At 43.8% G+C, this 11,659-nt stretch overlaps 1 protein-coding gene across 3 annotated transcripts in view; it reads right to left on the bottom strand.

Moving 5' to 3' along the window:
• Window positions 1-185: 185 nt before the first annotated feature.
• LOC106602693 (calcium-binding protein 2) overlaps window positions 186-11,659 on the bottom strand; it is a 38,707-nt gene continuing 27,233 nt past the window's right edge. For all 3 annotated transcript variants that reach the window (XM_045716740.1, XM_014195478.2, XM_014195479.2), the window contains exons 7-8: window positions 4,365-4,512; window positions 186-464 (exon numbers count right to left, since the gene is read on the bottom strand). In XM_045716740.1, coding sequence (XP_045572696.1) covers window positions 436-464; window positions 4,365-4,512 — 177 coding nt within the window. In that variant the 3' untranslated portion in view covers window positions 186-435. The remainder of the gene's footprint in view (window positions 465-4,364; window positions 4,513-11,659) is intronic.

Below are 11,659 nucleotides of genomic sequence, written 5' to 3'. Positions count from 1 at the left end.
GTAACCATCCCGATCCCAGTGTTATGCATTGGGTGTTACATCATCAGGAAACGCTTGGCACATTCAGGACAATCTGTTCAATTGGTTGTTCAGAATGCTTCCACAAGGTGGCGACATAGCTCTTACATAGCAGTGGTGAGTCTGCAACACGAGTCTTGTTTCATAACTCACCCTTCGCCCTCTGCTGCATTGCTTAAACCAGTTTATTGTAAATAAATAAAAAAAAGGCAACAATTTGACCTAAATTGTTATCTTACAATCTAAGTCTTTCCACTAGAAAATCATTCAGATCTAAATCTGATGAATATGCAAAATCATTTCATACAGACATTATGCACAATGCTACAGGAAATTGACACAAGAATTGTGTCACTTGTTTGGTGATCCAGACCTCATCCAGTGCGTCTTGCTAGTTAGTTTGATGGCTGAGGCAGGCTACCGCGACGACAGCATCATGACAAACTCTGCAGGGGGGGGGGAGACAGACACAGCACCAGATCCATTGATTAGAACCAGGGGGCAACATAAGACACAACCCCATGTTTACATCCTGCCCTCATTAAAATGCATTGGATGCCAATAGAACTCACGGTGTGATGATAATAACAATGTCATTTCCATTCTGTCCGCAGTTAATTAAAAAAGACAGGTGGTGGGGGGGGGGGACTATTTTAGTTTTGAGGGTGACCTTTGATTTTACAGTCCGATATGACAGTCACTTTTACAGTAGTGTTTGTGCTCTATGGACCTTGTGTTTACAACAACAAAATGTGGCTACAGTGGGTACTGTATAGTAATCCAAAGAATTCAGTAGGTGTAACGACCTTGTCATTTCTTAGTTAAAACTAGGTACATAGTGGGGCTGTAAAAGAACCAGTTAATTTGTGTCCAATTTGAGTTTCCAAATCCATCCCCAAGCCCATACACCTACCTACCACTGGCCCCAGGCACTTGTATATCTGGAAGAAATGGACAGGTATGAAGCAATATGTTGTAATCTACACCCAACCTATGACAGGGCATATTGCTTAAACACACCTGACCCCCCTCAGATCCGTAGGTGTGCATAGGGTTGATGTAGAGACCATAGGGGTTGAATTGGAATTCATCCCACAACCTGGTCTCAGAACATTTCGTATAATTCTGTTTGTAAATCCAACACACTGCATGTAGTATGATATGTTACATTTGTTATGGTTATATCAGAAAGATTGTTACTTAAGGGGGGGTGGATGAGTTGGTGTATAATATGAATGTCAAATCTCATCACAGACAACTTCACCCTCCGATCCAACAGGTCCCAGATGTGCTCAATGGGATTGAGATCCGGGCTCTTCGCTGGCTATTGCAGAACACTGACATTCCTGTCTTGCAGGAATTCAAGCACAGAACGAGCAGTATGGCTGGTGGCATTGTCGCGGCAGGCAGCCTAGTGGTTCGAGCGTTGGGCCAGTAACCGAAACTATGTCCTTTGTCCTGGCTGGATAGAGATAGCAGCCCTGCACAAGCGGACTGCTGGTACAGGGCGAACTGGGCTGTGCAGAGGCCTGATGGCTGCCGTGCGTAGGGTAGCCTGGGCCTAGGAGGCGCACTGGTGGCCAGATGTGCTGCGCAGGCATCCTCCTTCCCGGCTGGATGCCCACTCTAGCACAGCACTTGCGAGGGGCTGGGATCACTCGCACCGGACTTTGCGTGTGCATGGGCGAGATCGTGCGCACTTCCGCATACTCCGGCGCTCTCCCCTCCAGTTGCTTCCCATAATAAGCACGGGGAGTTGGCTTGCGGCTCAATCCTGGCCCCGCCAAACTAGCCGTGTGCCCCCCCCCAAAAAAAATCTTGGGGGTGCCTCTCGTGCTTCCCCATCGGCGCGTATAAAGCCTCATACCAGCGCCGCTCCGCCTTGGCTGCCTCTATCTCCTCCGGTGGGCGACGGTATTCCCCAGCCTGGTGCCATGGTCCAGCCCCGTCCAGAATTTCCTCCCATGTCCATGATTCCCGACAGTCCTTCTGTTGCTGCTTCCTCCGCTGCTTGGTCCGTGGTTGGTGGGAGATTCTGTCATGATTGTCGTAGGGTAGAGACCAAGACGCAGCCGGAAAATGTACACTCATCTTCTTTTATTTGGTGAAGAAGGAAAACACATAACACGTATACAAAACAAACTTGACAGTCTTGTCAGGCAAACAGCTAAACAAGAACAATCTCCCACAAAAACCCATGAAAAACAAACTCCTAATTATAGGACCCTCAATCAGAGGCAACAATAACCAGCTGCCTCCAATTGAAGGTCCAACCCCAATTAACTAACACAGAACTACAAAAGACTAGATAGAACATTAGAAATATACTAACATAGAACAATGACTAACAAACCCCGGACTAATAAAACAAATACCCCTCTATATAAACACATACACAAAACACACCCTGAACCACATAAATCAAACACCCCCTGCCACGTCCTGACCAAACTACAATAACAAATAACCCCTAAACTGGTCAGGACATGACACATACTAAATGGAGTGTTATGGTTTTACATACATAATCATACAAAATACTCTGAGACCAGGTTGCATCCCATCACCCCTCTCGTAAATCTCCCTTCCTGTCTAGCTGCCCGTTTCCTCCTTCCTGTTTCCCTGTCCGTAAAGTTCTCTTTACCAATTGGTTAACCAAGCATGACCGATCTCACTGTGTCACCTGCACCCTCAGCATGCCTCCCATCTGTCAATCAAACATCAATCTATCCACCTGTCAATCACAACATGGCTTCAGCCAGTAGTAGCCATCAAACAACCATAGGCAGGCCCCATCCATCCCATCATTTCAGTCCCTCGGTCAATTCTGGTTACATTTTCCATTATGCATCTTTAAGGCCTTGGCTGTTGAATGACTTAAGTAGGGAATAGGGTGCCATTTGGATCTCAGACAATGTCTTGTCTTCTAAACTTCAACAATTGATTTGTCGAGATGGCTGGAGGGCTCAGTAAGAGGGATAGGCCAGTTGTATCGCCCCTGGTGCTAATTGTTGATAATGTGTGGGCCACCTGCTTATTGATCCCCTGCTAACGCAGACACTCCCGTCCACGTTTCCAATTATTATTATTGATTGGGACTTCGATTGGCTAGGACAAACACAAGCATGCGTTGCTTTTTTTGGGGGGGGGGGCTTACTGAGGGATATGAGACAGGTCTTGTTTTATAGTTATTGAGACATGTGAGTGTGTGTGTGTGTGTGTGTGCGCTGGTTTGAAACCGTGTGAATTGTGGCGTCTTTGAGCAGTCCTAAGGTGTGTGTGCCATGTGTGACTGGGCATGTGTGGACCCGGGTCTCCCACGGGAGTAACTGTCTCAGGCCAAAATAAAGTACGCCCCTTGGTCTGAGGGCAGACTCTAGTTTTGAAGTTCGCAGGCAGGGCTATTTCATCACGGGACCATGAGCAACCATGCCCGATTCATGTCCACTACAATCACACCTACTTCCCCACGAGAGACCGCCCCACGTTGGGCGCCAATGTAACGTGCAGGATATGAACCCGGGTCTCCCACAGGTGTAACCAACATTTTAGACCAGGGATCATCTAGATTCAGCTGCTAGCTGATTTTTTTCTTGAATGGATGCTCAGGGGGCTGGCACATAATTGCAAATCATTTGTAGACTGCAAATTGGCCGCAATAAGCCCAAATAATATAATATTTGACTCAAACTGAATCATTTCCAGCCTTGCTTACATTTGTATACGATCACATATATCTCTCTATTATGCGTGGGAATACTTTGGAACAGATTTCCAAAATTAAAATCACTTTTACAGTATTTTATGTCCAACCAAAAATAATAATACAAAAAACTAAAAACTATATTTTTTTGCTCAGAAAACAGGGTGCCAAATTTGACCCGCGTGCCGCCAGTTGGGGAACCCTCTTTTAGACCATTATACCAGGTGGAAATTCCATTTTGGTCTAACGGCAGACACTGCTTTTCAAGTTTGCAGGCGGGGCTACCTCATCACGTGACAATGAGCAGCCATGCCCGACTTGTGTCCGCAATATGTGCACTGTAATGATTACCTTAATGCACTACTGATGGATTGGGTTATCCATTACATTCACTGTCCTTATCTCTGCTCTTTCCTCCTCTCCCCTCCTCTCTTCTAGGACCTACTTTCTTTCTGTCCCCTCCCTCTCCTATCCTTTCTCTTCTCCTACCTTATCCTCTCTCCTCTCTCATCCTCTCCCCTCTCTTGACCCTTATTCCCTCTCCCATCCCCTCTGTCCCTCTTACCCCCTCCCTTTCTCCTCCAGCCTCAACCCCCCCATCCTTCATCCTCCCCCCCTTATCCACCTCCCCACCTCCCCTCACCGTCGAAGTCTATTCCACCGTCCTTGTTGAGGTCAATGTCCTGGAGGATCTCCTCCAGCTCGCCCTTCTTCAGCTTCTCACCCAGCAGGGCCTTCATGCTGTCTTTCAGCTCCTCCAAGGTGATGCGCCCATCTCCGTCACTGTCAAACTGGGGAGAGAGGAGAGGAGGGGGAGAGGAGGGGATACCTCATAATGACAAAGTGAAAACATGTTTAAAGGATTTTTTTGCTAATTTATTGAAATTGAAATACAGAAATATCTTATTTACAGTGTCTTCGGAAAGTATTCAGACCCATTTACTTTTTCCACATTTTGTTAGGTTACAGCCTTATTCTAAAATGTATTGAATGGTTTTTTTCTCTCATCAGTCTACAAAAAAGAACCCATAATGACAAAGCAAAAAACAGGTTTTTAGAAATGTTTGCTCATTTATTAAAAATTAAAACGTAAATATCATATTTACATAAGTATTCAGACCCTTTACTCAGTACTTTGCTGAAGCACCTTTGGCAGCAATTACAGCCTTGAGTCTTCTTGAGTATGATCATCAAGGATTTCTGTACTTTGCCCCTTTGTTAGAATAATTTGTATGTGTTAGAATAATGACTAAATTGTTCCACTCTTAAATGGTAGGATAGGGGGTGATATGTTTGAGAAACATTGGAGAGGTTTCAAACCAAGAGGGTCATAAAGGGGGAGGGGAGGTGAAAGCCTTGAAGAATGTGGTAAACTTTATGGTTCTTTGTGGTGAGTGGAAAAGTACTGGTTGTTTGAGAAGGGAGTGGTCTAAAGATAGGAATATGTGTGTGGATTATAAAAGGACTGAGTCCTAATTTTTTACTTTAGAACGTTCTCTGAATAAACTGTACAGACCTTTTGCAGAAAGCTGAGTCCTTGCCTAATTATTATTAACCCAGTGTCTTACAAACCTTGGGGATTAGTCAAGGCTTATTGATTGGTAATTATTAGCATTGGGATTCGAAAATTCCCGTAACAATTGGTCCTTCGAGCCGGATCTCATATACCTGTTGACTGTCGTTCCAGGGGACACTGAAAACCGTGCACGGGCGGATGAAACATCCGTAAAAAACAAAGTCCTGCCCTCTAATATTGAGGGTTAATTTCAGGCCGGTGGCGAACTGGAACACGACAGTAAACAGTGATGAGAGCTAACCAAAATTATACCTCAGCTGCAAAGAAAAGGTCAGTAATCTTTATTCATTTGTTTGGGGGTTAAGTTAAAAAAACTTGCTTAAAAAATTGACTTTGCGTTAGTCAAAATAGAGTGGGAAAATGCTTGATTCTTAAACCAAACTGGAGTGAATGGTATCTGGTATACTGTCGATAGAATCTAACATAGAAAAAGTTTAATTACAAAAGTATCTATGTTAGCGGTGGCGGCATTGGGTAGCAGATCATTGAAAGGAGTGTAACGGAATCGGACGGGTCCGTAATGACTCGTAGTTGTTGAGGCCATTACTAAAAATAAACTACCCTGGGTTGAAAGAGATTCAGGAAGAGGTATTCACACCAAAAACCTATGGGACAAAGGAGTACTATGAAAACGTAATATAGAAGGCAAAATATAAAGTAATAATGATTGGAAATATGAGGGTAACCTAAAAATAGAGTGTGTGAAATGAGATATTAACTGAGTCAAAAGTCATAAGAAGTGTTAAATCGTATGTGTGTAAGACCTAATACTCTATTGTCTATAAGTAGTGATAGAAATATTAATCAGCCAGACACATAAACGTTAATTCGCTCACGTGTGAGACTAATATTCGATAAAAGATCACCTCTATAGATAGGTTTAAACTAGGTCAGAGACGTAATGGTATGAATATAGATCGCCTATCGAAATACGTTACAGAGGGATAGTGGAGATCAAAGGGAGGAAAGAAAATTAGGTCTGACTCTTCCGAGAGGGAGGAATTAAAGGTTAATGATTTGAGTAGGTCAGGGAGGTAAGACCTAATATTCTATAAAAAGTCATAAAAATAATTATTCTGAATTCCTAGAAGGGTAACAACGGGAAGAGTTAACTAATATTGGGTTGTAAAACCTCAAAAGAGGTCCCGGAATTAACGGGAGACGAGAGATATATGCAAATGAAAGATAAGAGAAATGTATATCATGGTTCGATGTGGAGGAAGAAGTATGGTTTTGTTGGATGTCTGGATGTAGATAAGCTTGAATCCATGATAAAACAGATGCGTGTAACCTGTGGAGATAAAATGAAGAAACAACAGGCAGAGGGCTTAGATACAGCTAGGGTGTGGTTGTTGGAGGCCAGGAAAAGGGTAGAGGGTAATAGAAAACAGGCCAGAGAAGGTGAGAAAGAGAGGGAAACAATACCCACAGCCCCCATAGAAAGTCCACTTATGGGAGGGGGGAAAATATACACTGCTCAAAAAAATAAAGGGAACACTAAAATAACACATCCTAGATCTGAATGAATGAAATAATCTTATTAAATACTTTTTTCTTTACATAGTTGAATGTGCTGACAACAAAATCACACAAAAATAATCAATGGAAATCCAATTTATCAACCCATGGAGGTCTGGATTTGGAGTCACACTCAAAATTAAAGTGGAAAACCACACTACAGGCTGATCCAACTTTGATGTAATGTCCTTAAAACAAGTCAAAATGAGGCTCAGTAGTGTGTGTGGCCTCCACGTGCCTGTATGACCTCCCTACAACGCCTGGGCATGCTCCTGATGAGGGGGCGGATGGCCTCCTGAGGGATCTCCTCCCAGACCTGGACTAAAGCATCCGCCAACTCCTGGACAGTCTGTGGTGCTACGTGGCGTTGGTGGATGGAGCGAGACATGATGTCCCAGATGTGCTCAATTGGATTCAGGTCTGGGGAACGGGCGGGCCAGTCCATAGCATCAATGCCTTCCAGGAACTGCTGACACACTCCAGCCACATGATGTCTAGCATTGTCTTGCATTAGGAGGAACCCAGGGCCAACTGCACCAGCATATGGTCTCACAAGGGGTCTGAGGATCTCATCTCGTTACCTAATGGCAGTCAGGCTACCTCTGGCGAGCACATGGAGGGCTGTGCGGCCCCCCAAAGAAATGCCACCCCACACCATGACTGACTCACCGCCAAACCGGTCATGCTGGAGGATGTTGCAGGCAGCAGAACGTTCTCCACGGCGTCTCCAGACTGTCACGTCTGTCACATGTGCTCAGTGTGAACCTGCTTTCATCTGTGAAGAGCACAGGGCGCCAGTGGCGAATTTGCCAATCTTGGTGTTCTCTGGCAAATGCCAAACGTCCTGCACGGTGTTGGGATGTAAGCACAACCCCCACCTGTGGACGTCGGGCCCTCATACCACCCTCATGGAGTCTGTTTCTGACCATTTGAGCAGACACATGCACATTTGTGGCCTGCTGGAGGTCATTTTGCAGGGCTCTAGCAGTGCTCCTCCTGCTCCTCCTTGCACAAAGGTGGAGGTAGCGGTCCTGCTGCTGGGTTGTTGCCCTCCTACGGCCTCCTCCATGTCTCCTGATGTACTGGCCTGTCTCCTGGTAGCGCCTCCATGCTCTGGACACTACGCTGACAGACACAGCAAACCTTCTTGCCACAGCTCGCATTGATGTGCCATCCTGGATGAGCTGCACTACCTGAGCCACTTGTGTGGGTTGTAGACTCCGTCTCATGCAACCACTAGAGTGAAAGCACCGCCAGCATTCAAAAGTGACCAAAACATCAGCCAGGAAGCATAGGAACTGAGAAGTGGTCTGTGGTCACCACCTGCAGAACCACTCCTTTATTGGGGGTGTCTTGCTAATTGACTATAATTTCCACCTGTTGTCTATTCCATTTGCACAACAGCATGTGAAATGTATTGTCAATCAGTGTTGCTTCCTAAGTGGACAGTTTGATTTCACAGAAGTGTGATTGACTTGGAGTTACATTGTGTTTTTTAAGTGTTCCCTTTATTTTTTTGAGCAGTATATCTTGCCCTAACAGAACAGGCATGGGTGGAGGATCCAGATAACGAGGTAGTGATCATAGGGAGAAGAAGGGCTCCTTATGAGGGACCTTGGGAAGACAGACTGAAGGGAGTTAGGGAGGACATGGAAGGATTGACCGAAAGTTTTAAACTAAATACCGGGGAGCTGGAACTAGCAGTTAGACAGATAGTGGGAAAAGATTGGGCAACCGTGAAGGGAGACTGGACCCCAGGACAGGGGGACACAGTTGTTCTGCAGTGGACTGCAGAAGGAAATTATCAGGATAAACTCAATCAGCTATGCAATAATCTTATTGATTATTATCACAGGTATGCTGATTTTTCAAAAATCCAGGAATGTAGACAGGGAGACAGTGAGACAGTTAGTCAATATTTGGAAAGATTGAGGGACGTGTTTAATGGGAATAGTGGACTGATCCAACCTGGCCCTGGGACAGGAGGAGATGGGCCTTATCACCAACAGTTAAAAATTTGCTTTCTTGAGTGGTATGAGACCTGAAATTTGCCAAGCAATTTAAAAAAAAACTCTGGTTGGGTGGGGAACAGCTACATTGGCCGAAGTAAAGAGGTATGCGATTCACCATGAACATAATGAAAGGGAGAAGAAAAGTAAGAGAGACCTGAAAGGAGCAGAGTACCTGATAGATACTCTTGAGGAAGTTATAGGTCAGAATAAGGGAGGTTTTAAGGGAAGTGGACCAGACAGAGAAGATCAAAAATGGACAAGGTCTGATAATAGGAGGTGTTATAATTGCGATAAAAAAGGACATTTTGCGCGGGAGTGTAAGGGGCCGTGTTCAAATGTAATAAAAAGGGACATATCTCATGGGACTGTAAGGCACCTCCAAGAGAAGGAAGGCAAGAACAGAAAGAAGGAGAGCATCTGATAGTAACTCTCGAGATAATCGTAGATAAACGTAAAGGAGGCTTCAAGGAAAGAAAAGTAAGAAAGAACAGACAGAAGCGGAATATTTGATCGCCACTGTTGGGGAAATTGCAGGAAAGAACAGGAACGATTTTAAAAAGAAAGGTCAAAACAGGGAGAGTAGAAAGTGGATAGAACCCGAGGACAGAAAGTGCTACAACTGCAATAAAACAGGCCACATTGCAGAGGATTGTAAGGACCCACCAAGGAACAGTAGACAGAGACAGTTTAGGGATAGACAGAAGAGGGAACGTAGGCGAATGAGAGAGCGAGAGGAGTCCGAGGAGGAGGAAGAACAGGCATGACTAGATGAGGGGAATGACAGTGAGGATTCAGAGGACACAGACTGTGAGGTGTTGAATTGGCCACCATTGATCTCAGGTTGAGTTAATTTTATTTTACAGGGACAGTGCACATTGAACACAGTTGTGTATATAATGGCAGGGTATTCCTAGCAAACAGAATGGGCCTGTTTGCAGACAAACGGAAAGGATTTTAATGTTGTAAAGCAAGCTTGGGTCAAATTAGTAAAATAGTACGTTAAATGTGGGAGTTTCATAGATTTGAAGTACAGTATTGTATCCAAGGGTAGTGCATGTTCAATTAAGAACACATAACCATTGAAGAAGTTTATAACTAATGATTCATGATTTGGGGGGGTTACAGTGGAGTTATTATTAGGTTTTGTTTGTAGTCAACGTTTGGGTTTCTGAATCGGTGTGGTATACGGAATGCTGACCAAATGTTCGTGGTTATTTTATGGAAAAGGGAGCTCTTCGTTGTCTCTCTGTGGAAAGTTTCCTAAAGACGATATCTTAAAGGGGTATACACACATGGAATTTTAGAAGTTTTATTTTCTGAGTTTTAATTAAAAACGTTAATTCTTTTGGATAGAGTAATGTTTTGGGAACCTGAAATGCAACATGTAGGAAATGTTGAAGTTTTTTAACATTTGTCTAATATGGTAAGAAACACTTCTGTGAAGGGGTGGTCTGACTCTTGACCTCTATCATTTTGTTCCTTTGCGGTCTGATCAGCCTCATGGGAGGGCCATTTGGATAGTGAATTTAAGGTCATTTGTGATACGGATTTTAAGGAAATTTGTATAACTGATAATTAGGATGGAGTTTAAAGTTCTTAGACATATCTGTAATTTAAGCACATGAGACGGCAGTGTAAGATAGTGAGGACAACAAGGCTGTGAAATTGATATAATAAGTATTATTATATTTTGTTATTGAACAAGGTTATTGAGTTAGCGAGAACGAGTTTAATAATGGTAAACTTATTTGAAGTATTTAGGATATATTTGAAGTCTGAAGGAGTAAGAACAAATGAGGGAAAGATTTTGGTTGTTCAACTTCCGGACATCAGACAGTGGAAAGACTGTCTGCTCCAGTGGTTATGAAACATGTGATGTCAGGAGAGCAGGCATGCATTCCAATCCTGAACTCCAGGTTATGTCTAGATAACCTGTGGAATGATTCTGTTGAATGGGGTTGTCACCCCCACAGAAAGCCGAGGACATAAAAGGGAGGATGATGGAAAGAATTAGGTAACATTGATGGAAAGAATTAGGTAACATTTCGTAGCATAAGTGATAACAAATTACTTACAAACATTTTTTTTGTTCAAGGTGTGTTAGATGTGCATAGAATAATCTTCAAGGTAGAGGAAGAGCACCACTGGGAGAATACCCCCCAGGTAGAATATCCATTCCAACAATTAGAAATGGACTTCATTGATATATGTTATAACCTATTCCGGAGTGAGGGAAAGAAGTGGTGTTTAGCAATAATAGATAAGAATAGTAAATGGGTAGAAGCGTTCCCAACTTACTTGGTGGACATGATTATGGTGGCTAAAATAATAGGTGAAGATATAATCCCTAGAGTTGGTTTACTAGGATCTATTTTTTTAAATAATGGAATACAATTTAGCTAATCAGGTAGAGCCTATAGAATGCCAGAGTTAGGGAGATTAGAACAAGCAGACATAGAAGTTGAAGATATACTAGCAGAACACATGAGAAGACTGTTTGTTAACCAAACCCGTATGTCCAAGATTTTGTGTCCAACAGGTGAATTACAGGAGAAGGTGATTCACGCAATACAGCCTGGAGACTGGGTGTGGATCCAGTCCCTGAGGAGGAAAGACTGGAAACAGCCCTGTTGGGAAGAACCGTACCAGGTTCTGTTAACTACCGCCTTTGCCATTAGAATAGCTGAGAGAGCCACTTGGGTCCACGTTACCCACTGCAAGAAGGTATGAACACATACAAGCACTACTGATCACACACAGAGTTAGGAGAAGAACCGAGTACCAATAGGGTTCGGGGGTTACCTCCTTAACGAAGATTCCCTAACCCGACCT

Source organism: Salmo salar, chromosome ssa04, assembly GCF_905237065.1.
Source record: "Salmo salar chromosome ssa04, Ssal_v3.1, whole genome shotgun sequence".
NCBI classification, from domain to species: domain Eukaryota; kingdom Metazoa; phylum Chordata; class Actinopteri; order Salmoniformes; family Salmonidae; genus Salmo; species Salmo salar.
The sequence above is the reverse complement of the archived record's forward strand: the minus strand, read 5'-3'. Positions and strand labels throughout refer to the sequence as shown.